This window comes from Xenopus tropicalis, chromosome 4, assembly GCF_000004195.4.
Source record: "Xenopus tropicalis strain Nigerian chromosome 4, UCB_Xtro_10.0, whole genome shotgun sequence".
Lineage (NCBI taxonomy): Eukaryota > Metazoa > Chordata > Amphibia > Anura > Pipidae > Xenopus > Xenopus tropicalis.
The window spans coordinates 1,232,711-1,256,514 of NC_030680.2; the positions used below are offsets into that span (position 1 = coordinate 1,232,711).

Genomic DNA, 23,804 nt, shown 5'->3' on the forward strand with positions numbered 1-23,804 from the left:
CACCAGTAGCACCAGTAGCACCAATAGCACCAGTAGCACCAGTAGCACCAGTAGCACCAATAGCACCAGTAGCACCAGCAGCACCAGTAGCACCAAGTTCTGTCCCATTTATAGCAGCAGCCCGTAATCTATTGTTCCTAGGACTTTATAGACCCAGAACATTCTCCTCACCATTGATATCTATATTGGTGGGTTATATGGTCCCCTCAGAATGGCCCCTGGGTCTCCTGGCAGCCATTTTTCTTCTCATAGAGGTGGAACTTCTGGGCTCAGCAGTTCTGACAGTTGAGATTTTTATCATCCGTTTTTCATTAGAAGAACACAGCAAATCTCACACCCATGGGAGTTGGTAGGTTTTCTCAATGGTTCCGGAGTTAAATGTGGCCTCAAATCTGATATGCCCATCATCAGGAGTGAAGGTGACCCTGGAGATACAGCCGGAGCCATCAGGGAGGTTGGAGTTGTCTATGAGGCCTTCGTCAATGGGGAATATTCCGTCACTCCAGGAGAAGATGCCGTGACTCACACCCACCCCTCTAATAATGCACTCAAGGGTAACAGCCTCTCCCTTCCTGGGGTCGAGGGTCACACACTCAATCATTGGCTCCTTCATTTCAGCTCCTTAGAGAAAACACATTAAAGTTAATACGGAAACCACTGCATCATGATTGGTTTGACTCTATGACCCAACAGCCATCTCTCCACCCCATTCATGTAAATAGGGTGGGCAGTTTTTCTGTCTAAATCTGAACTTTCTGATTTGTTTTCACCCCCATGAATGTGAAGATAGAAGCGTCCCAAACCGTGGGGCAGTCACCCAGGGGAGCCCAGAGAAGTACATTGGGGTTCCATTGTGAAGGCCAGTTCATGTTGGACCTGGGACATCTCCTAGATGTTCCTGAAGACCAGGGTGAGACTTGGAGTAAAGATGTTTTTGCTACATATCTCTGGGGACTGATATGAAGTAAAACAAAACTAAAAACAGGGGCTTTGGCCCCCAAAAAGTCTCCCACTGAAGGCTGCACATACACTAAGAACCAAGAGCAACGATGAGTGGAACGGAAACAGAAAATAATAGGGGAAGGTTTATATCATAGGGAACTATAGTGGTTGGTAGAAGACATCATAATCTAAAGAGAAGACCCAGGTGCATGATGGACAATTAACTGCTCCGTACCATTTGCTGCCTAAACCTGTGGGTGTGGCCTTATCATGTCCCTTCCTGGAGCCAACCCACTCTTCTTTATTTTGTCCTGTATTTATCTGAAGTGGAGAATGAAGTTCTTCTCTGCACCTCTCTATCTTGGCCAGATGTCCATTCCTGAAGCCATGGACAGTCATCGTCCGGTATAACCATAATGGCAGATATTGGGTGCACAGGAACCCGGAGAGAGAGAAGGGAAAGGAAACCCTCAAGTCCTAAGCTTGAATCCCACCTCCTGTAGAAATGAGGTCCTTCTACAGGCAAATATGGTGGGGTTGGTGCCATAACTAGTGAGCTTCCCTCTTGCACCAGACTCTAATGAAAATGGCAGATTTGGGGGTACTGTAGACTCCTTAATTATTGTGACCTGGTGTCTGGGTAAGTGACAGCGGAACTACTTACCTGTCAGACTAAGCTGATACTTTTTCTTGCTAATGATCCCTTTAGCAGTAAATACACAGCGAATAAAGGTGCCGTTGTCCTTGTCGGTGGGGGTGTATCTCAGGGTGCTGGAGCAAACGTACAACCCGTCCTCCCCAATCTGCAGCTCCGATGTCTCAATCAGCTTGGGGGCATCTTCCTCCTCCTTGGGGGCATCAATTTTAGGGTCGGAGCAGACCTTTTTTAGGGATTCTGGAATCTGAGAACCTTGTAGGAACCACCTGACTTGGTGATCTTTCTGCGAGAAACCCGAGATGGTTATTCTGAAGGTGGCTTCCTTATGGACCTCTGGATTTGTGGGGAGCACCTCAATCTCTGACAAGGTAGGAGGGTTGTCTGGGAAAGAAGAGAGGTGCTGGTCACACAGAATAAGTAACTGGGTATTGTATTCAGTATTCTATGGAGAATCAGCCAAGGAGCACTTACCGGCCCACTTTAGGGTTATATTTCTCTCCATTGGCTCCTGCAGATCCCCGTGCCTTATTAGGCAGGTGAATATTTTCCCATAATGCTCTACTGTAGAAATCAGTCTGAGCAGGAAGGTGACGGTGTCTCGGTTTATTTCTGTTTTCATTTCTCCTGTGATTGGGTCAGAACCTGCCCGCCATTTGGCTGTGATGTTCCGTGCGTTAGCGCCAGTCACCGTGCACTGAAGTGTTAGCTCTTCTCCAACCTTTGGGCTGTCTCTGTTACAAGTGATAGATTCAATGTAAGGCAGCCCTGCAAGGGAACATGTGGGTTATATATTAAAGGAGAACTAAAGTCTAAAATAGAAATCATTAGAAATGCTGTATTTTGTATCCAGAACATAAACATTCTGACCTGACTATGGTTGAACGTGATGGACGTATGTCTTTTTTCAACCTAACTAACTTATTATGTTACTGCCCAGGCCCAGAGGTTAAGAAGCCTAATTAAAGTAATGATTTATGCTTTCCACAGGGAGCAGCCATCTTGTTACTTTGCAAGACCATCTTTTTAAGACCAAGACCACGCACATGCTCAGTGGGCTCTGGGCTGCTGTTGGGAGGCGGAGCTTAGGGATTGTAGTAAATTATCAAAACAGCACAATTCAGGTAAAAAAAATGGATCCTGGAGGGATTCCCATAAATGATACTGGCCAAATTATCCCATTGGCTTAAAGACACAGGTGTATCATGGGTACAACCTTTGTAACCTATATTTGCACCCCTTGCACTTCCATACATTTATTCTCAGTATCACAGGTCCAACCCACCTCCTGTTCTGAATTTAATGCAATTGTGTCTATTGACACAGGGAGAACGTGGAGCTGCTGGTTCCTTGAAGGTGGGGGGAACTTCAGCCATTGGTCAATAAACATTGTATTTAGAATTAGGGTTGGGGAGACTGCCTCATGTGGATACAAATAAACAAAAGGAATTCTGGGAACGAATCCCAAAGAGCTCCAAAAGACTAAAGGGATTCTGGGAATAAATTCCTTAAATTAATTTACATGAAGTTACCCTATAGGCTAAAGCTCACCCACTGGGTTTAAACAAAAGCCGGGATAATAGCTGATCAGATTCCCAACTACAGACCGGTTTTGCCTTTCTTGGGGCTCATCAGTGTAGTGCAGGGTTATCTGATCAGCTTAGGGAGAGTCAGGAGTGGGGATTCAGGAGACCGCCTCATATGTATTCAAATAGACCAAAGGGATTCTGGGATTCTGGCTCCTAAAAAAATCCCATTTACTCAGGTTTATCCTAAAGGCTAAAACTCACCCACGGGGCTTTTGGAGCAGAATCCAGGATAATATATAAACCCATGTACATTTTTATTGGAGCTCTTTGGGATTCATTCCCAGAATTCCTTTTGTTTATTTGTATCTGTATGAGGCAGTCTCCTCAACCTTAATGATTCGTTTGTGAAACTCATGGCTCGGCCTGTATCTGATCACCTGTTATTTTGGCTTTTGCTGTAAAAGCTCAGTGGGTGAGTATTAGCCTATTGGATTGACCCATGTAAATGGGTTTAACTTGGGGTTTATTCCCAGAATTCCATTTGTTTATTTAGATTATCTACACTCCACTTAAAGTACTAGGGTCCAGAAGATTTTGGTTCCTGTGGGGAATTTAGGGTGGTCTTCAGTCATCAGAGTAAGGAAGCCCAAGCTGTTTTCTTGCCATGGGGACTACCACAATCTTGTTTCCCTGGGGCAAGAAGAAAAGGGTTTGGGACAATCCTGATGCCACCCTGATATACCCGGGTACAGACTGACATCAGTGCCTTCACTTAGTGGGGAAATAAACCTTAGAGAATAAAGGTGGACATGCCGGACATTCTACTTGTTTGCCCCAAATTGGTTTCCATGTGGAGTCACTTTGCCCTCAAGCCTTTGGAAAGTAAAGAGAAGATTCCAGGAATTAATCCCATGGAATCTACTGGTCACACATTGGCTTGGGCATCTTATAATGGGGCTACAAGAAGCAATAGGTTTGTGGGGTGCGCCTCAATCTCTGGCAAGGTAGGAGGGTTGTTTTTGGACCCGTGGAGGCTTCTTATGGCACTGGTTCTACACAAAGAAAAAAAGCAACATTTCTTGCCAATAAATACCTTTTAGTTTCATAGGAAATGTCTTTTTGATATTCTCCTTGTGGTGAGTTATTTCCACGCAAAATTCTGTCCCGTGGTCATTCACAGTAGGAGTGTATTGTACGGCCGTGGTTCTGGAGAAAAGCCCCGATTCTGGATCTTCCACTTGGTCCTCTTTAACACTTGACTGAGGCAGGATCTCCTGGCCCCGGTACCAACGAGTGGAACAATACTGGGGGAAGAAATTGTTGATCGCGCAGAAGAGCCTGACGGGTTTGCCCCACTGGGGTTGGGTGGGGGTGCACTGAATGTCACTTACAGTTGGGGAATGGACTGTAACGTAAAGAGAAGCAACACAGAGAGGATTATGGGAATAAAGCAACGGCAACAAGTCAGGGTAGGGCTGCACTAGAACCATTATCCATAGCAGCCAATTAGCCATGTGATCAGATTAATACAAGTTTCAAAATGAAAGCAAAGCGTTGGTTGGTTGCTATGGGCAACTGGTCTGGGATTCCAGGGACCCACTAGAAACCTTTAAACCAAAGGGCCACTCTCCATACCATTTAATCTCCTCACCTCTTCCTTCTCCAAGTCTCTATAGTGACTCCTTCCATCTATTTCTACCCTTTGTTCCCACACAGAAATAAAGGGCAACTCTGTATTTGTGCCATTGGCCATTGGCCACATGTCTGGGACCTCTGTGAATATGTAGCACAGACTAAATGTGAAGCCTACATAGGAGTGATATGGCCTCTACACTTCCATCCCGTATCATGGGGCATCGGGTTTATCTTGACAGAGATCAATCCTTGGCTGGGGCAATCATTGGATGGGGCAATCATTAGGGTTGGGAGAGGGGGCGGGTTAGGAGTGGGTCGGGTAGGGTTGGGAGAGGGGGTGGGTAGGATTGGGAGAGGGGGTGGGTAGGGTTGGGAGAGGGGGTGGGTAGGGTTGGGAGAAGGGGTGGGTAGGGTTGGGAGAGGGGGTGGGTTTGGGTTGGGAGAGGGGGTGGGTAGGGTTGGGAGAGGGGGTGGGTTTGGGTTGGGAGAGGGGGTGGGTTTGGGTTGGGAGAGGGGGTGGGTAGGGTTGGGAGAGGGGGTGGGTAGGGTTGGGAGAGGGGGTGGGTAGGGTTGGGAGAGGGGGTGGGTAGGGTTGGGAGAGGGGGTGGGTAGGGTTGGGAGAGGGGGTGGGTAGGGTTGGGAGAGGGGGTGGGTTTGGGTTGGGAGAGGGGGTGGGTAGGGTTGGGAGAGGGGGTGGGTAGGGTTGGGAGAGGGGGTGGGTAGGGTTGGGAGAGGGGGTGGGTAGGGTTGGGAGAGGGGGTGGGTTTGGGTTGGGAGAGGGGGAGGGTTGGGAGCAGGTCAACATTTTCTCGACTTGCAATCACTACAGGGAACCATTCCACCCGTTCTGCCCGGCTTATCACTAGGGAGCCCGATAGAAAGGAAGGAGGAGACGGAGTGAATGCGACACCATCAGGCACTTTCTTAGTGGAAATGTGAGTCTGGGGGGGTCGGGGGTGAGTTGCCCAACCCTTGTGCTCTAACTCCCACTCACTGCAGGTCTGTTGAGGTTCATAAATAACAACATAAAAGAGGGAAAAATATCTTACCTCCCGTGACCTTCAGCTGATGGGACACAGAGATGGGGCCCCTCAGGGCAGAGTGAGTGACCCTCACAGTCAGTTCTGCCCCATCATCTTCCTCTATGTCGGGGGTTATACGGATTGTGCACTGACAGTTGGAAATACGATATTTACTTGTTGTTATTACAGGAACCATTTCCACTCGCAGCGCCCTCTGTGCCGGGGGCAGATATTGCACATTCCCATTTCCCATTAACCCCTCTCTCTCTGGCGCAATAATCACACGCTGCTCATCTCTGTGATGTGCCACTGGGGCAGCGGAACCAGTTTGGGCCTCAGAATCCCAGGAGTAAATTTCCATCACTTCTCCCCCTTTTCTTCTCAAAAACAATGTAATTCTGATGGGTTTGGGTCGGAAACCAGAGATCTGGCAGGAGAGAGTCGCCTCGTTCATATGCACCAAATGTTCCGCTCCGGTAATGGGAGAGAGTTTGGGGGGTTCTGTAACAAATAAACCCATTTAGTGGGAGTTGCTGTAAAGTGTCAGCAATGAGAAAAGAAAAAATAAAATGTTTGTGTTATTAATGCTAAAAAACTGAAAAAATGTAACACATTTTTAATTAATTTGTTTACTGAAGGGGCAGCTCATTTGTAAATGTCCTTTTAGTGTGTTTTTTTTTAAAATAATTGAGCTTTTTATTTAGCAGTTTGTTGGTTGCTAGCATTCAATGTACCCTAGCAACCAGGCAGTGGTGTAAATGGGAGACGGAAGGGCAGGATAAAAAGATGATAAACAAAAACTGAGCAATAGTGTTTTTTGGCTCCTTAAAGGGAAACTAAAGCCTAAAAAAGAATATGGCTAGAAATGTTTAGCTGTGGGGTTTGAGCCCCTGTACCAGACCAAAGCCCCCAAAGCTCTATAGAAATAAAGCCCCATGCCCCTGAAGATGCCCACAGTAGCTCTCCATCTTTTGCCCAACTACTGCACATGCTCAGTCTGCTCTTGGCTGATGTCACTGAGCTTAGGGAGCGACTCCCAATATTCTTCTTTCCCCTGCCTGCTTGCTCTAGTCTCTGCCTGTTCCCTACATGCATACAGGCCAACCAATCACAGTCCTGTCTGGCACTTTGAGCTTGGGGAGAGACTTTAGCTGAATCCTTATTGTGGGACTTTTCTTTCCCCCTTGTTACACAGGATAGAAACACCGGCAGAACTTACAGACACTGAATTCAGCCCAATTATTTATATACATTATATTCTTAATTAAACATAAATATAGGCTGATTCTATCACTTATATACCATAGAGTGACAGCACCATATGCCCCTCCCACATAGGGGACAAACATAACAAAAAATACAACTTATTGTATATAGAGCAAAGTCAATGGAGATTCCGGCACTGAGCAGTTATTATATAGAGACACAAACTAAGTTCCAGTCCCTCTGGGAATTAATTGCTCCATTGCAAAGGCTTCTCTATTAGTAATATATTGATTTACATAGCATCTTGCAATCTCCCCCATGTCTAATGTACATTATTGGCTTTAGTTGTGGGGACATTTCAGGCGGTTCAAGAACCCACTAGGAATGATTCTATTTTGGACCTGGTGATTTCTAATAATAATGAACTTATCTCTAACATTTGTGTGGGGGGGGGGGCATTTGGGGAACAGTGATCCCAACATGGTCTCCTTTGAGATAATGCTGCAGAGACAGCGCTATAAGGGAGGAACTAATACGCTCAGACGTGCAGACTGTGCCAGTATAAGGGCATCTCTGCAATGTGGCAGCTGGGAAAGGCTTCTCATGGGGTTAGGCACAGAAGGAAAATGGAACATCTTTATAACATTGCTTTGTAGGTATACACAACAGTATATTCCCCTTGTAAGCAAGGAGAGGCATCGCAAAGCAAAACCTTTATGGCTGAATAAAAGTGTTAGTGTCGGGGTTGGTAAGAAAAAACCTGCTTTTAAAGCATTCAAGTTAGCTGGGGCAGCTGGGGCTTTCATCAGGTACAGGGGGGGCAAATAAAGCAGCAAAAAAGCTATCAGGCAGCTAAAATAGAAATGGAAAGGGATATTGCAGCTAGGAGTAAAAAGAATCCAAAATTATTTTTTAATTATGTGAATAGTAAAAAAATGAAGCAAGAAGGGGGGGAACTTTATTATCACGGGGGGGTAAGTTGGTTGATGGGAACGGGGAAAAAGCTGAAATTTTCAACTCTTATTTCCCATCTGTCTATACATCTGAGGAGCCAGATAATGAAGGCTTCCCTTGTAATATGCCCAGTTCTAGTAATTTAGCTACTGACGCATGGGTCACTCGGGGGGGGGGAATTCAAAAGAGACTTGAACATGTAAAGGGAAACAAAGGTCCAGGGCCGGATGGGATTCATCCCAGGGTATTAAATGAGCTGAGCGCTGTGATTGCCAAACCTCTTCACTTAATTTCCCAGGATTCATTGAGGTCTGGCATGGTGCCGAGAGACTGGCGGATTGCTAATGTGGTGCCGTTATTTAAACAGGGATCTCGTTCTCAGCCTGAAAACTATAGGCCTGTTAGTCTGACATCAGTAGTAGGAAAACTTCTGGAAGGGGTAATAAGGGATAGGGTACTTGAATACATTGCAGTTCACAATACTATTAGTTTGTGCCACATGGGTTTATGGGTAACAGATCTTGCCAGACTAATTTAGCCGCCTTTTATGAGGAGGTGAGCAGGAACCTTGATGCTGGAATGGCAGTGGATGGGATCTACTTAGATTTTGCTAAAGCGTTTGATACAGTACCTCACAGATTGATACAGTACCTCACAGAGGGTTAATGATCAAATTGAGGAATATTGGCCTAGAACATAATATCTGTAATTGGATAGAGAACTGGCTGAAGGATAGATTACACAGAGTGGGGGTAAATGGAACATTTTCTAATTGGGCCAGTGTGCATACCTCTGTTGTGGATGTGATCGAATTGCCACTTTAGAGGCTCGCGTTAGAGTCCTAGAGGAACACGTCGCAACACTGCGTTCAATCAACAATCTTGAGAGGGGTCTCTTGTTAACTGAACAAGAACTAGTGGGGTCAGATAGTAGGGGGGGAGGGGAGCAGCAAAAGGATGATAGGGCAGTAAGCTGGGTGACAGTTAGAAAATCTAGTGTGGGGAAAAGGAAAAGGGAGGCTGCTCCAGGGTTTGCGCATCCCAACAGATTTGCCAGATTGTGGGAAGAAGATGGGAGTGTGAACTCTGGATTGGCGGTTCTAGGTGAGGCTGATCTCTCTAACAGCCGGGAGACCAGTTTCACTAGTAGTGGTGGGGAGGAGAGCAGAGCTAGGCCTAAACAGATGGTGGTTATAGGGGATTCGATCATTAGGAAAGTGGACAGGGTAATCTGTCGAGCGGATCGCTTCAACCGGACAGTTTGCTGTCTTCCTGGTGCCAGGGTTCGGCATGTGGTTGATCGGGTTGACACATTATTGGGAGGGGCTGGGCATGACCCGGCTGTCTTGGTACATATCGGTACTAACGACAAAATGAACGGTAGGTGGGGGACTTTAAAGAGTGAGTTCAGGGATCTAGGCTCTAAGATTAGGCAAAGGTCCTCCAATGTCATTTTTTCGGAAATTCTGCCGGTGCCACGTGCAAGTTTAGGGAGACAGCGGGAGCTTAGGGAGCTAAATGCGTGGCTAAAGTCTTGGTGTAGGAAGGAAGGGTTTGGGTTCCTAGAGCACTGGGCTGACTTTTCCTTGGGGTACAATCTATACAGCCCTGACGGATTGCACCTCAATGGAAGGGGGTCTGCTGTGCTAGGGGAGAGAATGGTTAAGAGGTTGGAGGAGTGTTTAAACTAGACAAGGGGGGGGTGGGTGAGCTAGAATTCCATGGGAAAATTAGTGTAGACGGGGTAGGGGGACTAGCAAAGGGTTGTGGGGGAGGAGTGAGGGGGGCATATAGTTTATCAGATAAGGAGCTTCCGTTACAAGGAAAGCAGTCTCATAATTGCCTTAGCTCTAATTCTCCCTTAGCTAATGTAAACATCAGAGGGAGAAGTAATAATCTCCGCTGCATGCTGGCTAATGCGCGTAGCTTGTCGGGTAAATTAGGGGAGCTGCAGGCTATTGCATGTATTGAAAATTATGATTTAATAGGTATCACTGAGACCTGGTGGGATGATAAATGCGACTGGGCTGTGAATTTAAATGGGTATACGCTTTTTAGGAGGGACAGAGAGATTAAAAAGGGTGTAGGGGTTTGTCTTTACGTAAAGTCAGACTTAAAGCCATGTAATAAAGACATTACCAATGAAAACGTCCAATCTCTTTGGGTAGAAATTTCAGTAGGGCTGAAGGTCACAAAGAAAATGATCATTGGTGTATGTTATAAACCCCCCGTATAGATGAGGGGGATGAGGCCCAGCTATTGTTGCAAATGGAGGAGGCTTCAAAACTGGGTCAAGTTGTTATTATGGGGGACTTTAATTATCCGGACATTGACTGGAGTAATGGGGGGGCTAAGTCAGAAAAAGCTAGTAGGTTTGTAAATATGCTAAATGACAACTTTTTATTTCAGGCGGTTCAAGAACCCACTAGGAATGACGCTATTTTGGACCTGGTGATTTCTAATAATAATGAACTTATCTCTAACATTTGTGTGGGTGAGCATTTGGGGAACAGTGATCACAACATGGTCTCCTTTGAGATAATGCTGCAGAGACAGCTCTATAAGGGAGTAACTAAAACACTCAATTTTAGCCGTGCAGACTTTGCCAGTATAAGGGCATCTCTGCAATGTGGCAGCTGGGAAAGGCTTTTCATGGGGTTAGACACAGAAGGAAAATGGAACATCTTTAAAACATTGCTTTGTAGGTATACACAACAGTATATTCCCCTTGTAAGCAAGGAGAGGCATCGCAAAGCAAAACCTTTATGGCTGAATAAAAGTGTTAGTGTCGGGGTTGGTAAGAAAAGACGTGCTTTTAGGGCATTCAAGTTAGCTGGGACAGCTGGGGCTTTCATCAGGTACAGGGGGGCAAATAAAGCAGCAAAAAAGCTATCAGGCAAGCTAAAATAGAGATGGAAAGGGATATTGCAGCTAGGAGTAAAAAGAATCCAAAATTATTTTTTAATTATGTGAATAGTAAAAAAATGAAGCAAGAAGGGGTGGGAACTTTATTATCACGGGGGGGTACGTTGGTTGATGAAAACGGGGAAAAAGCTGAAATTTTGAACTCTTATTTTCCATCTGTCTATACATCTGAGGAGCCAGATAATGAAGGCTTCCCTTGTAATATGCCCAGTTCTAGTAATTTAGCTACTGGCGCATGGGTCACTCGGGGGGGAATTCAAAAGAGACTTGAACATGTAAAGGGAAACAAAGGTCCAGGGCCGGATGGGATTCATCCCAGGGTATTAAATGAGCTGAGCGCTGTGATTGCCAAACCTCTTCACTTAATTTCCCAGGATTCATTGAGGTCTGGCATGGTGCCGAGAGACTGGCGGATTGCTAATGTGGTGCCGTTATTTAAAAAGGGATCCCGTTCTCAGCCTGAAAACTATAGGCCTGTTAGTCTGACATCAGTAGTAGGAAAGCTTCTGGAAGGGGTAATAAGGGATAGGGTACTTGAATACATTGCAGTTCACAATACTATTAGTTTGTGCCACATGGGTTTATGGGTAACAGATCTTGCCAGACTAATTTAGTCGCCTTTTATGAGGAGGTGAGTAGGAACCTTGATGCTGGAATGGCAGTTGATGTCATCTACTTGGACTTTGCTAAAGCGTTTGATACAGTACCTCACAGAAGGTTAATGATCAAATTAAGGAATATTGGCCTAGAACATAATATTTGTAATTGGATAGAGAACTGGCTGAAGGATAGAGTACAAAGAGTGGTTGTAAATGGAACATTTTCTAATTGGGCCAGTGTGGTTAGTGGGTACCGCAGGGGTCAGTCCTTGGGCCTTTGCTTTTTAACTTGTTTATTAATGACCTGGAGGGGGGCATAGACAGTACTGTTTCTATTTTTGCTGATGACACTAAATTGTGCAAAACTATAAGTTCCATGCAGGATGTGCCGCTTTGCAGAGCGATTTGACAAAATTAGATAACTGGGCAGCAAACTGGAAAATGAGGTTCAATGTTGATAAGTGCAAAGTTCTGCCCTTTGGTAGAAATAATATAAACGCAAACTATCTACTGAATGGGAGTGAGTTGGGGGATCCTTAATGGAGAAGGATCTGGGGGTTTTTGTTGATAACAAGTTGTCTAATTCCAGGCAGTGTCATTCTGTGGCTACTAAAGCAAATAAAGTGCTGTCTTGTATAAAAAAGGGCATTGACTCAAGGGATGAGAACATCATTTTGCCCCTTTATAGGTCCCTGGTAAGGCCTCACCTTGAGTATGGGGGGGGGCAGTAACAGTGAGTATGGGGGGCGGTAATAGTGAGTATGGGGGGCAGTTTTGGGCTCCAGTCCTTAAGAAGGATATTAATGAGCTGGAGAGAGTGCAGAGACTGCAACTAAACTGGTAAAGGGGATGGAAGGGTTAAACTATGAGGTGAGACTGTCGAGGTTGGGGTTGTTTCTCTGGAAAAGAGGCGCTTGCGAGGGGACATGATTACTCTGTACAAGTACATTAGAGGGGATTATAGGCAGTTGGGGGATGTTCTTTTTTCCCATAAAAACAATCAACGCACCAGAGGCCCCCCCTTTAGATTAGAGGAAAGGAGTTTCCATTTGAAGCAGCGTAGGGGGTTCCTCACGGTGAGGGCAGTGAGGGGGTTGGGGAATGCCCTGCCGGGGGATGTTGGGTAGGGGGTTCCTCACGGTGAGGGCAGTGAGGGGGTTGGGGAATGCCCTGCCGGGGGATGTTGGGTAGGGGGTTCCTCACGGTGAGGGCAGTGAGGGGGTTGGGGAATGCCCTGCCGGGGGGTGTTGGGTAGGGGTTCCTCACGGTGAGGGCAGTGAGGGGGTTGGGGAATGCCCTGCCGGGGGATGTTGGGTAGGGGGTTCCTCACGGTGAGGGCAGTGAGGGGGTTGGGGAATGCCCTGCCGGGGGATGTTGGGTAGGGGGTTCCTCACGGTGAGGGCAGTGAGGGGGTTGGGGAATGCCCCTAGTGATGGGGTAATGGCAGATTCTGTTAATGCCTTTAAGAGGGGCCTGGATGAGTTCTTGATCAATCAGAATACCCAAGGCTATTGTGATACTAATATCTACAGTTAGTACTAGTGGTTGTATTTATAGTTTATGTATGTGAGTGTATAGATTGGTAGGTGTGGGTTAGATGTGCTGGATTTACTTGGATGGGTTGAACTTGATGGACACAGGTCTTTTTTCAACCCTATGTAACTATGTAACTATGTAACTATGTTAGTGGGTACCGCAGGGGTCAGGCCTTGGGCCTTTGCTTTTTAACTTGTTTATTAATGCCCTGGGGGGGGGCATAGACAGTACTGTTTCTATTGATACTAAATTGGGCAAAACTATAAGTTCCATGCAGGATGTGCCGCTTTGCAGAGCGATTTGACTGGGAAACTGGGCAGCAAACTGGGAAATGAGGTTCAATGTTGATAAGTGCAAAGTTCTGCCCTTTGGTAGGAATAATATAAACGCAAACTATCTACTGAATGGTAGTGTGTTGGGGGGATCCTTAATGGGGAAGGATCTAGGGGTTTTTGTTGATAACAAGTTGTCTAATGCCAGGCAGTGTCATTCTGTGGCTACTAAAGCAAATAAAGTGCTGTCTTGTATAAACAGGGCATTGACTCAAGGGATGAAACATAATTTTGCCCCTTTATAGGTCCCTGGTAAGGCCTCACCTTGAGTATGGGGGGCAGTAACAGTGAGTATGGGGGGCAGTAACAGTGAGTATGGGGGGCAGTGACAGTGAGTATGGGGGGGCAGTAACAGTGAGTATGGGGGGGCAGTAACAGTGAGTATGGGGGGCAGTAACAGTGAGTATGGGGGGGCAGTAACAGTGAGTATGGGGGGCAGTAACAGTGAGTATGGGGGGCAGTAACAGTGAGTATGGGGGGGGCAGTAACAGTGAGTATGGGGGGCAGTAACAGTGAGTATGGGGGGCAGTAACAGTGAGTATGGGGGGCAGTAACAGTGAGTATGGGGGCAGTGACAGTGAGTATGGGGGGGCAGTAACAGTGAGTATGGGGGGCAGTAACAGTGAGTATGGGGGGGCAGTAACAGTGAGTATGGGGGGCAGTAACAGTGAGTATGGGGGGGCAGTAACAGTGAGTATGGGGGGGCAGTAACAGTGAGTATGGGGGGCAGTAACAGTGAGTATGGGGGGCAGTAACAGTGAGTATGGGGGGCAGTAAACAGTGAGTATGGTAACAGGTGGGCAGTAACAGTGAGTATGGGGGGCAGTAAACAGTGAGTATGGGGGGCAGTAACAGTGAGTATGGGGGGCAGTAACAGTGAGTATGGGGGGGCAGTAACAGTGAGTATGGGGGGGCAGTAACAGTAAGTATGGGGGGCAGTAACAGTGAGTATGGGGGGCAGTAACAGTGAGTATGGGGGGCAGTAACAGTGAGTATGGGGGGCAGTAACAGTGAGTATGGGGGCAGTAACAGTAAGTATGGGGGGGCAGTACAGTGAGTATGGGGCAAGTAACAGTGAGTATGGGGGGCCAGTAACAGTGAGTATGGGGGGGCAGTAACAGTGAGTATGGGGGGGCAGTAACAGTGAGTATGGGGGGCAGTAACAGTGAGTATGGGGGCAGTAACAGTGAGTATGGGGGGCAGTAACGTGAGTATGGGGGGCAGTAACAGTGAGTATGGGGGGCAGTAACAGTGAGTATGGGGGGCATAACAGTGAGTATGGGGGGGCAGTAACAGTGAGTATGGGGGGGCAGTAACAGTGAGTATGGGGGGCAGTAACAGTGAGTATGGGGGGCAGTAAACAGTGAGTATGGGGGGCAGTAACAGTGAGTATGGGGGCAGTAACCAGTGAGTATGGGGGCATAACAGTGAGATGGGGGGCAGTAACAGTGAGTATGGGGGCAGTAACAGTGAGTATGGGGGCAGTAACAGTGAGTATGGGGGCAGTAACAGTGAGTATGGGGGGCAGTAACAGTGAGTATGGGGGGCAGTAACAGTGAGTATGGGGGGCAGTAACAGTGAGTATGGGGTGGCAGTAACAGTGAGTATGGGGGGAGTAGAACAGTGAGTATGGGGGGCAGTAACAGTGAGTATGGGGGGCAGTAACAGTGAGTATGGGGGGCAGTAACAGTGAGTATGGGGGGCAGTAACAGTGAGTATGGGGGGGCAGTAACAGTGAGTATGGGGGGCAGTAACAGTGAGTATGGGGGGCAGTAACAGTGAGTATGGGAGGGCAGTAACAGTGAGTATGGGGGGGCAGTAACAGTGAGTATGGGGGGCCAGTAACAGTGAGTATGGGGGCGTAACAGTGAGTATGGGGGCAGTAACAGTGAGTATGGGGGCAGTAACAGTGAGTATGGGGGGCAGTAACAGTGAGTATGGGGGCAGTAACAGTGAGTATGGGGGCAGTAACAGTGAGTATGGGGGGGGGCAGTAACAGTGAGTATGGGGGGGCAGTAACAGTGAGTATGGGGGCAGTAACAGTGAGTATGGGGGGCAGTAACAGTGAGTATGGGGGCAGTAACAGTGGGGGCAGTAACAGTGAGTATGGGGGGCAGTAACAGTGAGTATGGGGGGCCAGTGAGTATGGGGCAGTAACAGTGAGGTGGGGGGGCAGTAACAGTGAGTATGGGGGGCAGTAACAGTGAGTATGGGGGGCAGTAACAGTGAGTATGGGGGGCAGTAACAGTGAGTATGGGGGGCAGTAACAGTGAGTATGGGGGGCAGTAACAGTGAGTATGGGGCAGTAACAGTGAGTATGGGGGGCAGTAACAGTGAGTATGGGGGGCAGTAACAGTGAGTATGGGGGGCAGTTTTGGGCACCAGTCCTTAAGAAGGATATTAATGAGCTGGAGAGAGTGCAGAGACTGCAACTAAACTGGTTAAGGGGATGGAAGGGTTAAACTATGAGGTGAGACTGTCAGGGTTGGGGCTGTTTTCTCTGGAAAAGAGGCGCTTGCGAGGGGACATGATTACTCTGTACAAGTACATTAGGGGGGATTATAGGCAGATGGGGGGGTTCTTTTTTCCCATAAAAACAATCAGCGCACCAGAGGCCCCCCCTATAGATTAGAGGAAAGGAGCTTCCATTTGAAGCAGCGTAGGGGGTTCCTCACGGTGAGGGCAGTGAGGGGGTTGGGGAATGTCCTGCCGGGGGATGTTGGGTAGGGGGTTCCTCACGGTGAGGGCAGTGAGGGGGTTGGGGAATGTCCTGCCGGGGGATGTTGGGTAGGGGGTTCCTCACGGTGAGGGCAGTGAGGGGGTTGGGGAATGCCCTGCCGGGGGATGTTGGGTAGGGGGTTCCTCACGGTGAGGGCAGTGAGGGGGTTGGGGAATGCCCTGCCGGGGGATGTTGGGTAGGGGGTTCCTCACGGTGAGGGCAGTGAGGGGGTTGGGGAATGCCCTGCCGGGGGATGTTGGGTAGGGGGTTCCTCACGGTGAGGGCAGTGAGGGGGTTGGGGAATGCCCTGCCGGGGGATGTTGGGTAGGGGGTTCCTCATGGTGAGGGCAGTGAGGGGGTTGGGGAATGCCCTGCCGGGGGATGTTGGGTAGGGGGTTCCTCACGGTGAGGGCAGTGAGGGGGTTGGGGAATGCCCTGCCGGGGGATGTTGGGTAGGGGGTTCCTCACGGTGAGGGCAGTGAGGGGGTTGGGGAATGCCCTGCCGGGGGTGTTGGGTAGGGGGTACCTCACGGTGAGGGCAGTGAGGGGGTTGGGGAATGCCCTGCCGGGGGTGTTGGGTAGGGGGTTCCTCACGGTGAGGGCAGTGAGGGGGGTTGGGGAATGCCCTGCCGGGGGATGTTGGGTAGGGGGTTCCTCACGGTGAGGGCAGTGAGGGGGTTGGGGAATGCCCTGCCGGGGGGTGTTGGGTAGGGGGTTCCTCACAGTGAGGGCAGTGAGGGGGTTGGGGAATGCCCTGCCGGGGGATGTTGGGTAGGGGGTTCCTCACGGTGAGGGCAGTGAGGGGGTTGGGGAATGCCCTGCCGGGGGATGTTGGGTAGGGGGTTCCTCACGGTGAGGGCAGTGAGGGGGTTGGGGAATGCCCTGCCGGGGGGTGTTGGGTAGGGGGTTCCTCACGGTGAGGGCAGTGAGGGGGTTGGGGAATGCCCCTAGAGATGGGGTAATGGCAGATTCTGTTAATGCCTATAAGAGGGGCCTGGATGAGTTTTTGAACAATCAGAATACCCAAGGCTATTGTGATACTAATATCTACAGTTAGTACTAGTGGGTGTATATATATAGTTTATGTATGTGAGTGTATAGATTGGTTAGTATAGGTTGTGTGCTGGGTTTACTCGGATGGGTTGAACTTGATGGACAATGGTCTTTTTTCAACCCTACGTAACTATGTAACTATGTAACTATGGATATAAACCTATAACTTCTCTCAAAGTGTTTATGAAGCAGTTGCATGGGGGGGTGTGTGCTGGCAAACTAAATTGTGTCAGGCCCCTTGCTGGTACCTTACATATAGAGATAATGATGGCATTTTCCCGTCATTATATGGCACAGGAATCAGACATGGGGATAAAGGGACAGACTTGTTCAGTGCTGGGAAACTGTGCTTATTGCTCCCAACTCCAATTGCAGGAACAGAGAACAGGGAGCCGGATTTACTCACATCAGCTGGGATTCTCATTGGGGGATTCTTTTGCATATTAATGTAGCCACTGGCTCTGGGGGGCGGGGAAAGTTTTATCAAACAACACAAAAAACTCTAAAACCCACATTACATTACAGGGCAACACAGGAACCAGTGCAGTCTGCATATTATTATCAACTTCTATGGCAGATATTACCTGACATGTTGTTTTGATAATTTGCTATGTTCCCTAAGCTCCGCCTCCCAACATGCATTAAGTTCATAATGTTTATGTTCAGTGTACAAAATACAGCATTTCTAATGATTTATCCTCAAACCCTACAAATCTGCCCTCCGCCATGTCAGCGCCGTTAGAACTAAAATATTGTGCAACTTACCTTTTTTAAAGAGAAAATAATACACAACTCCAATAAGGACCATAATGAGCACTCCAATGAGCACTCCAATGACTCCAATAATTGCATCTGTGTTATCAGTCTCTGCAATAAATGAAAACCCACATTAATCAGTTGCTAAGAAAGGGTTAAACTAAAGATCATTATGTTGGTTCCCTGTCCCTTTTACATAAAGGGAACATAGTGAGTTTAGGTCCCTCCCATGAATATTACATTACACATTTATTGGAGCCCCCATTGATCCTCTCAATGTTACAAACGAGCAGTGGGCGTGTCCTACAATATCCTTCCTAAATAAAAAGATGACCCGCCCAACCTACTTGTACATAAAACAATCTCACAGCCCTTTGGTTTTTCCAACTGGGGCAACTGCAAAGTGTGCAAAGGGCACAAAATGGCCGACGGTATTTGCACTTTCCCCACTGTGTCACGCACGGTATATGAGCCCCATTATGGTCCCTTGTGATGAGTGAACTCGTTTTGCTTCAGATAAAAATTTGTGAAACCACATAATTTCCACCAATAGCTGATACATTGCCCTTTATTGTTAGAGAAGCTCCTCCCACTATGCTTTAACCCAGGGACTCGTGAGCCACACTCAGATGTACAAAGTGTTGGGGGGGGGGCACACAAGCATGAAAACAATTATTGCTCAGAACTGACCTGTTACTGAGAGAGTGAAATTCAGTTTCAGTTCTGTATCCAGGGAGCGGTGCTCAATGATACAATAATACCTTCTCCCATGATCCTCCAGGGAAGGACTCAATGATAATTGGCTTGTAACATTGAATGTCCCGTCCTCATTCCCGAATGTGTCTCTGGTGCAGCTGTCCTTATTCAGGGGGATACGGTTGGTCTCACTGAGCCGTTTCTCCCACTGAATTGTTATATCTTTGGGGTAAAACCCACTGACTGTGCATTGAACGGTCTTCTCCGTCCCAACCAGAACCCTGACAGAATCCGGATCCAGCCTGGCAGTTGGTTGCGCTGTAAATAAGAAAAAGAGCATTATATAGTACAACTGGGGCTTTCGTCCCATTATAACAGTCTTGGTGCTAGTGTAACACACAGTAATAATTAGTTGCACCCTAGTAACCAGGTACCAGCTGGAGAGCTTCTGAACTCAAATCAAAATGATTCTAAAACCACAGAAAATAAAAAATAAAGACCAACTGCAAATTGTCTCAGAATGTGGAATCAGCATAGATGACCTTTCTATGTAACCTATGTTACTGGGAGTAAACAGGAGACATAAAATGGGAAATAAAACTGTGCTTTGCCCAGTAGTAACACAGAGTACAGGGCCACATTTATAAACAGTGTTACATTTGGCGCCCAACGTGGGGAATTAAAGTGTTTATTTTATGGTGGTGCAGCAGGGAGGCTAAGACAAGAGCCACAGATGCAGATATGATAGGGAACAGGCTAGGAGCTGAATTTCCAGTTACTGGCGCGGGAATGGTAAGCACTGGCGGGAGAGGTGGGGGGCAGATCTACCTCCAACTCAGGGGATAAAATCACTCCCATGTAAGATTTAATGTTGAAAGTGTCAGGAAGATGAATGTAGGGATATCATATAGATAAAAGTGTCAGACAATGATATAGGGCTGAGCTGTGCCCAGTGTATGGGAGGTATTCCCCTACTGGTTCATGGATATTATGGGATACCCTACAGATAAAAGGAAAGGGATTGTAATGTTCTAGGCTCCTGGTGCTACCCCTGAGATGGAGGTGTAAGTGCTGAGGGCCCAGGGGCTGAAGTGGGCCTTACATTTACATTCAGCTGGGGGACTAGTGTCCTTGAATAAGTGCTAATTATGTGGAATTAATCCACCCCATGCACATAAGACAGATCAGGGTAAGTGAGCAAGGGCAACTCAGTGCCACAACTTAGAAGAAATAGTTGGGGTATTATCCCCAGGCAAACTTGCCCTTTGTAGGGACTACAATACTTCAGAGTCACTTTATACCCTCACTGGGCAGTAGGTAAATGCCACTTACCTGACACCTGCAGGACAGACTGCCCCACGGCTTTATTAGGGGTATAAAAGACAGTGCAGGTATATTCTCCTTCATCTGTGAACTGAACCCGGGGTAAGTGAAGTCCGGCATTGCCTGTTATAAGGTCACTGTCTAATATGTACGATCCGGGCCGGGTTTTTCTGGGATCCCCAGACACATACACATACTCTTCACTCCCATTCATGGATTTCTTGGTCCACTGAACAGAGAGAAGCTTTGGATCCAGATCCCCAGCACCATAATCCATTAATGTACACGGGATAAATGCTTCCTGGTTCCTCAGGGATTTAATAGGAACGTCACTTGTTTTGACCCCCAAAGCATCTAAAGAGTAAATAACGGTAAGGGTTAAAAACACGGATATAAATGTACTATGGGCTGTTGAGGTAGAATGGAACCCAAAGAGCTGAATAAATCATTAATGTCCAATTTACCTTCAGCTAATGGGGCATTCTGGGAGTTAAAGTCCAGCAACAGATGAAGAGCCATAGGCCAAGCATCCCTAGTATAATAGTTCTCATTAAGGACGATATAAAAATGTCCCCCCCATGAAGCCTGGTTATTATTTATTATTAGGCTGGACCCCCTTCAGTTATTTTATTGCCATGTATGTGGTTAATATGCTGATTATCCATTTCCTGTAATAATAATACTGGCATGTGTGGGGTTAAAATGCAGATTATCTATTATCTGTAGCAATTCTACTGGCATGTCTGGGGTTAATATGCTGGGAATCCATTATCTGTAGCAATTCTACTGGCACATCTTGGGTTAATATGCTGGTTATCCATTTCTGTGGTAATAATCCTGGCATGTCTGTGGTTAATATGCTGGTTATCCATTTCTGTAGTAATAATACTGGCATGTCTGTGGTTAATTTGCTGGTTATCCATTTCTGTAGTAATAATACTGGCATGTCTGTGGTTAATATGCTGGTTATCCATTTCCTGTAGTAATAATACTGGCATGTATGTGGTTAATATGCTGGTTATCCATTTCCTGTAGTAATAATACTGGCACGTCTGGGGTTAATATGCTGATTATCTATTTCCTGTAGTAATAATACTGGCACGTCTGGGGTTAATATGCTGGTTATCTATTTCCTGTAGTAATAATACTGGCATGTCTGGGGTTAATATGCTGGTTATCTATTTCCTGTAGTAATAATACTGGCACACCTTGGGTTAAAATGCCTGTTCTTTATTTTTTTAGTGATTATACTGGCGCATCTTATCCATTTGCTGTACCGGTATGGGACCTGTTATCCAGAATGCTTGGAACCTGGGGTTTTCTGGATAAGGGATCTTTCCATAATTTGGAAATCTACTCACCTAATTATACTAAACATCAGGAAACTTTAGGAACAGAGGAAAAGTGCACTTGTGCAATCTGACCCGCGCCCAACCCACCACTGGTCGCCTAGATATCAACCCTAACCTGCCGGCACATCACTAGTTTCTGGATAATGGATCCCATATCTGTAGTGATTAAACCGGCATGTCTGAGGGCTGTTCTGGTAAAATGGGGGTGCTACTTAGTGTGTTCACAAAAAACTTCATGTTGCTGTGGGTGGCAGGAGGGGTACTTGGCTGTTGCCCCCATCATTGCACCCCAGGCAGCTTCTGCCAACCCCTAGTTCTCTAACTCCCCATGCCCTGCGCCCCCTCCCCAGTTACTGGGATGGGGTTCCCCTACCCTCTATGCCCCCTCCCCAGTTACTGGGATGGGGTCCCCCTACCCTATGTGCCCCCGATGGGGTTCCCCTGCCCTCTGTGCCCCCTCCCCAGTTACTGGGATGGGGTTCCCCTGCCCTCTGTGCCCCCTCCCCAGTTACTGGGATGGGGTTCCCCTGCCCTCTGTGCCCCCTCCCCAGTTACTGGGATGGGGTTCCCCTGCCCTCTGTGCCCCCTCCCCAGTTACTGGGATGGGACTCCCCTGCCCTCTGTGCCCCCTCCCCAGTTACTGGGATGGGGTTTCCCCTGCCCTCTGTGCCCCCTCCCCAGTTACTGGGAGGGACTCCCCTGCCCTCTGTGCCCCCTCCCCAGTTACTGGGATGGGGTTCCCCTGCCCTCTGTGCCCCCTCCCCAGTTACTGGGATGGGACTCCCCTGCCCTCTGTGCCCCCTCCCCAGTTACTGAGATGGGACTCCCCTGCCCTCTGTGCCCCCTCCCCAGTTACTGGGATGGGGTTCCCCTGCCCCTCTGTGCCCCCTCCCCAGTTACTGGGATGGGGTTCCCCTGCCCTCTGTGCCCCCTCCCCAGTTACTGGGATGGGACTCCCCTGCCCTCTGTCCCCCCCAGTTACTGGGATGGGACTCCCCTGCCCTCTGTGCCCCCTCCCCAGTTACTGAGATGGGACTCCCCTGCCCTCTGTGCCCCCTCCCCAGTTACTGGGATGGGACTCCCCTGCCCTCTGTGCCCCCTCCCCAGTTACTGGGATGGGGTTCCCCTGCCCTCTGTGCCCCTCCCCAGTTACTGGGATGGGGTCCCCTGCCCTCTGTGCCCCCTCCCCAGTTACTGGGATGGGGTTCCCCTGCCCTCTGTGCCCCCTCCCCAGTTACTGGGATGGGGTTCCCCTGCCCTCTGTGCCCCCTCCCCAGTTACTGGGATGGGGTTCCCCTGCCCTCTGTGCCCCCTCCCCAGTTACTGGGATGGGGTTCCCCTGCCCTCTGTGCCCCCTCCCCAGTTACTGGGATGGGGTTCCCCTGCCCTCTGTGCCCCCTCCCCAGTTACTGGGATGGGACTCCCCTGCCCTCTGTGCCCCCTCCCCAGTTACTGGGATGGGGTTCCCCTGCCCTCTGTGCCACCTCCCCAGTTACTGGGATGGGGTTCCCCTGCCCTCTGTGCCCCCTCCCCAGTTACTGGGATGGGGTTCCCCTGCCCTCTGTGCCCCCTCCCCAGTTACTGGGATGGGACTCCCCTGCCCTCTGTGCCCCCTCCCCAGTTACTGGAATGGGACTCCCCTACCCTCTGTGCCCCCTCCCCAGTTACTGGGATGGGGTTCCCCTGCCCTCTGTGCCAGTCCCTGCAGGTTATTGTAGTTTTGCTGCTTCAGTACAGAGGAACAGAAAAGGGAGCTTCTCTCTATAATTGCATGCTGGGTATTGTAGTTTTATATTAAGCTTAGCTGTAGGCAAATAGTAAAGATACAAACTACATTACCCAGCATGCACTGGGAAAAGCATGTGAAAGGGAAAAAACTGGCTAGTTTCAAAACTACAAACCCACCAAGGCTCCAAAAACTAGCGCAAATTTGCCCCTTGGTGGGTTTGTACCGCCTGGGCTTTAAATTAGTAGCCCAATTGGGCGGAAAACCCGCCAACCCGCCAACTGTGTAAAAGATTGAAATCCAATGGTTTGGGCCTGACATTATGACTGACCCGGGACTCGACCCCGGGGGGGTGGGGTGTTGTTGACCAAATACTATAGTTTCCCCCCAACCAGAAGGGGTTCTATTAACCGGCACCTCTTTAGTGTGGAACGTATGGTAGCCACCCTTCAGGAATGGGCGTTGGTCTGTCCCATTATTCTCTGTGTCGCCGGAGCTGCACATTGTCCCCCCCCCCGGGCTGACAGGAATGTACTCACCCACTCCGGCCGTTGCCAGGGAGACGAGCAGCGCCGAGAGGAACATAAGGGGAATCCGGATGGAAGTGTGTCCCCCCCACACTATCCGGCCCCCCATTTCATACTGTTATTAAACCCGAATGGGAATTTACTTTCACTTTTGCTTTCGTAATAAATGTCTGTGAGAGAAACTGTGAGAATGAGGAAATGGGCGGGAAAAAAACGGAACTTTCATCTGATCCAAATGTTCATTTTCTACTGAGAATTCTGTGGGTTTGGGATCCTTGAGGCGCATAGGGGGCGCTGTAGCGTCAGGCGGTTATACCA

General features: G+C 48.4%; 1 protein-coding gene across 1 annotated transcript; it reads right to left on the reverse strand.

The window, feature by feature from the left end:
- Positions 1-23,804, reverse strand: LOC101730465. Its single transcript, XM_031900334.1, has 9 exons — positions 23,499-23,804; positions 19,891-20,235; positions 18,553-18,876; positions 17,872-17,973; positions 5,811-6,284; positions 4,220-4,531; positions 2,072-2,365; positions 1,607-1,981; positions 1-621 (listed from the first exon to the last, which is right to left on the reverse strand). The coding sequence occupies exons 1-9, from the start codon at positions 23,593-23,595 to the stop codon at positions 332-334; spliced, it is 2,613 nt and encodes an 870-aa protein (XP_031756194.1). The 5' UTR covers positions 23,596-23,804; the 3' UTR covers positions 1-331.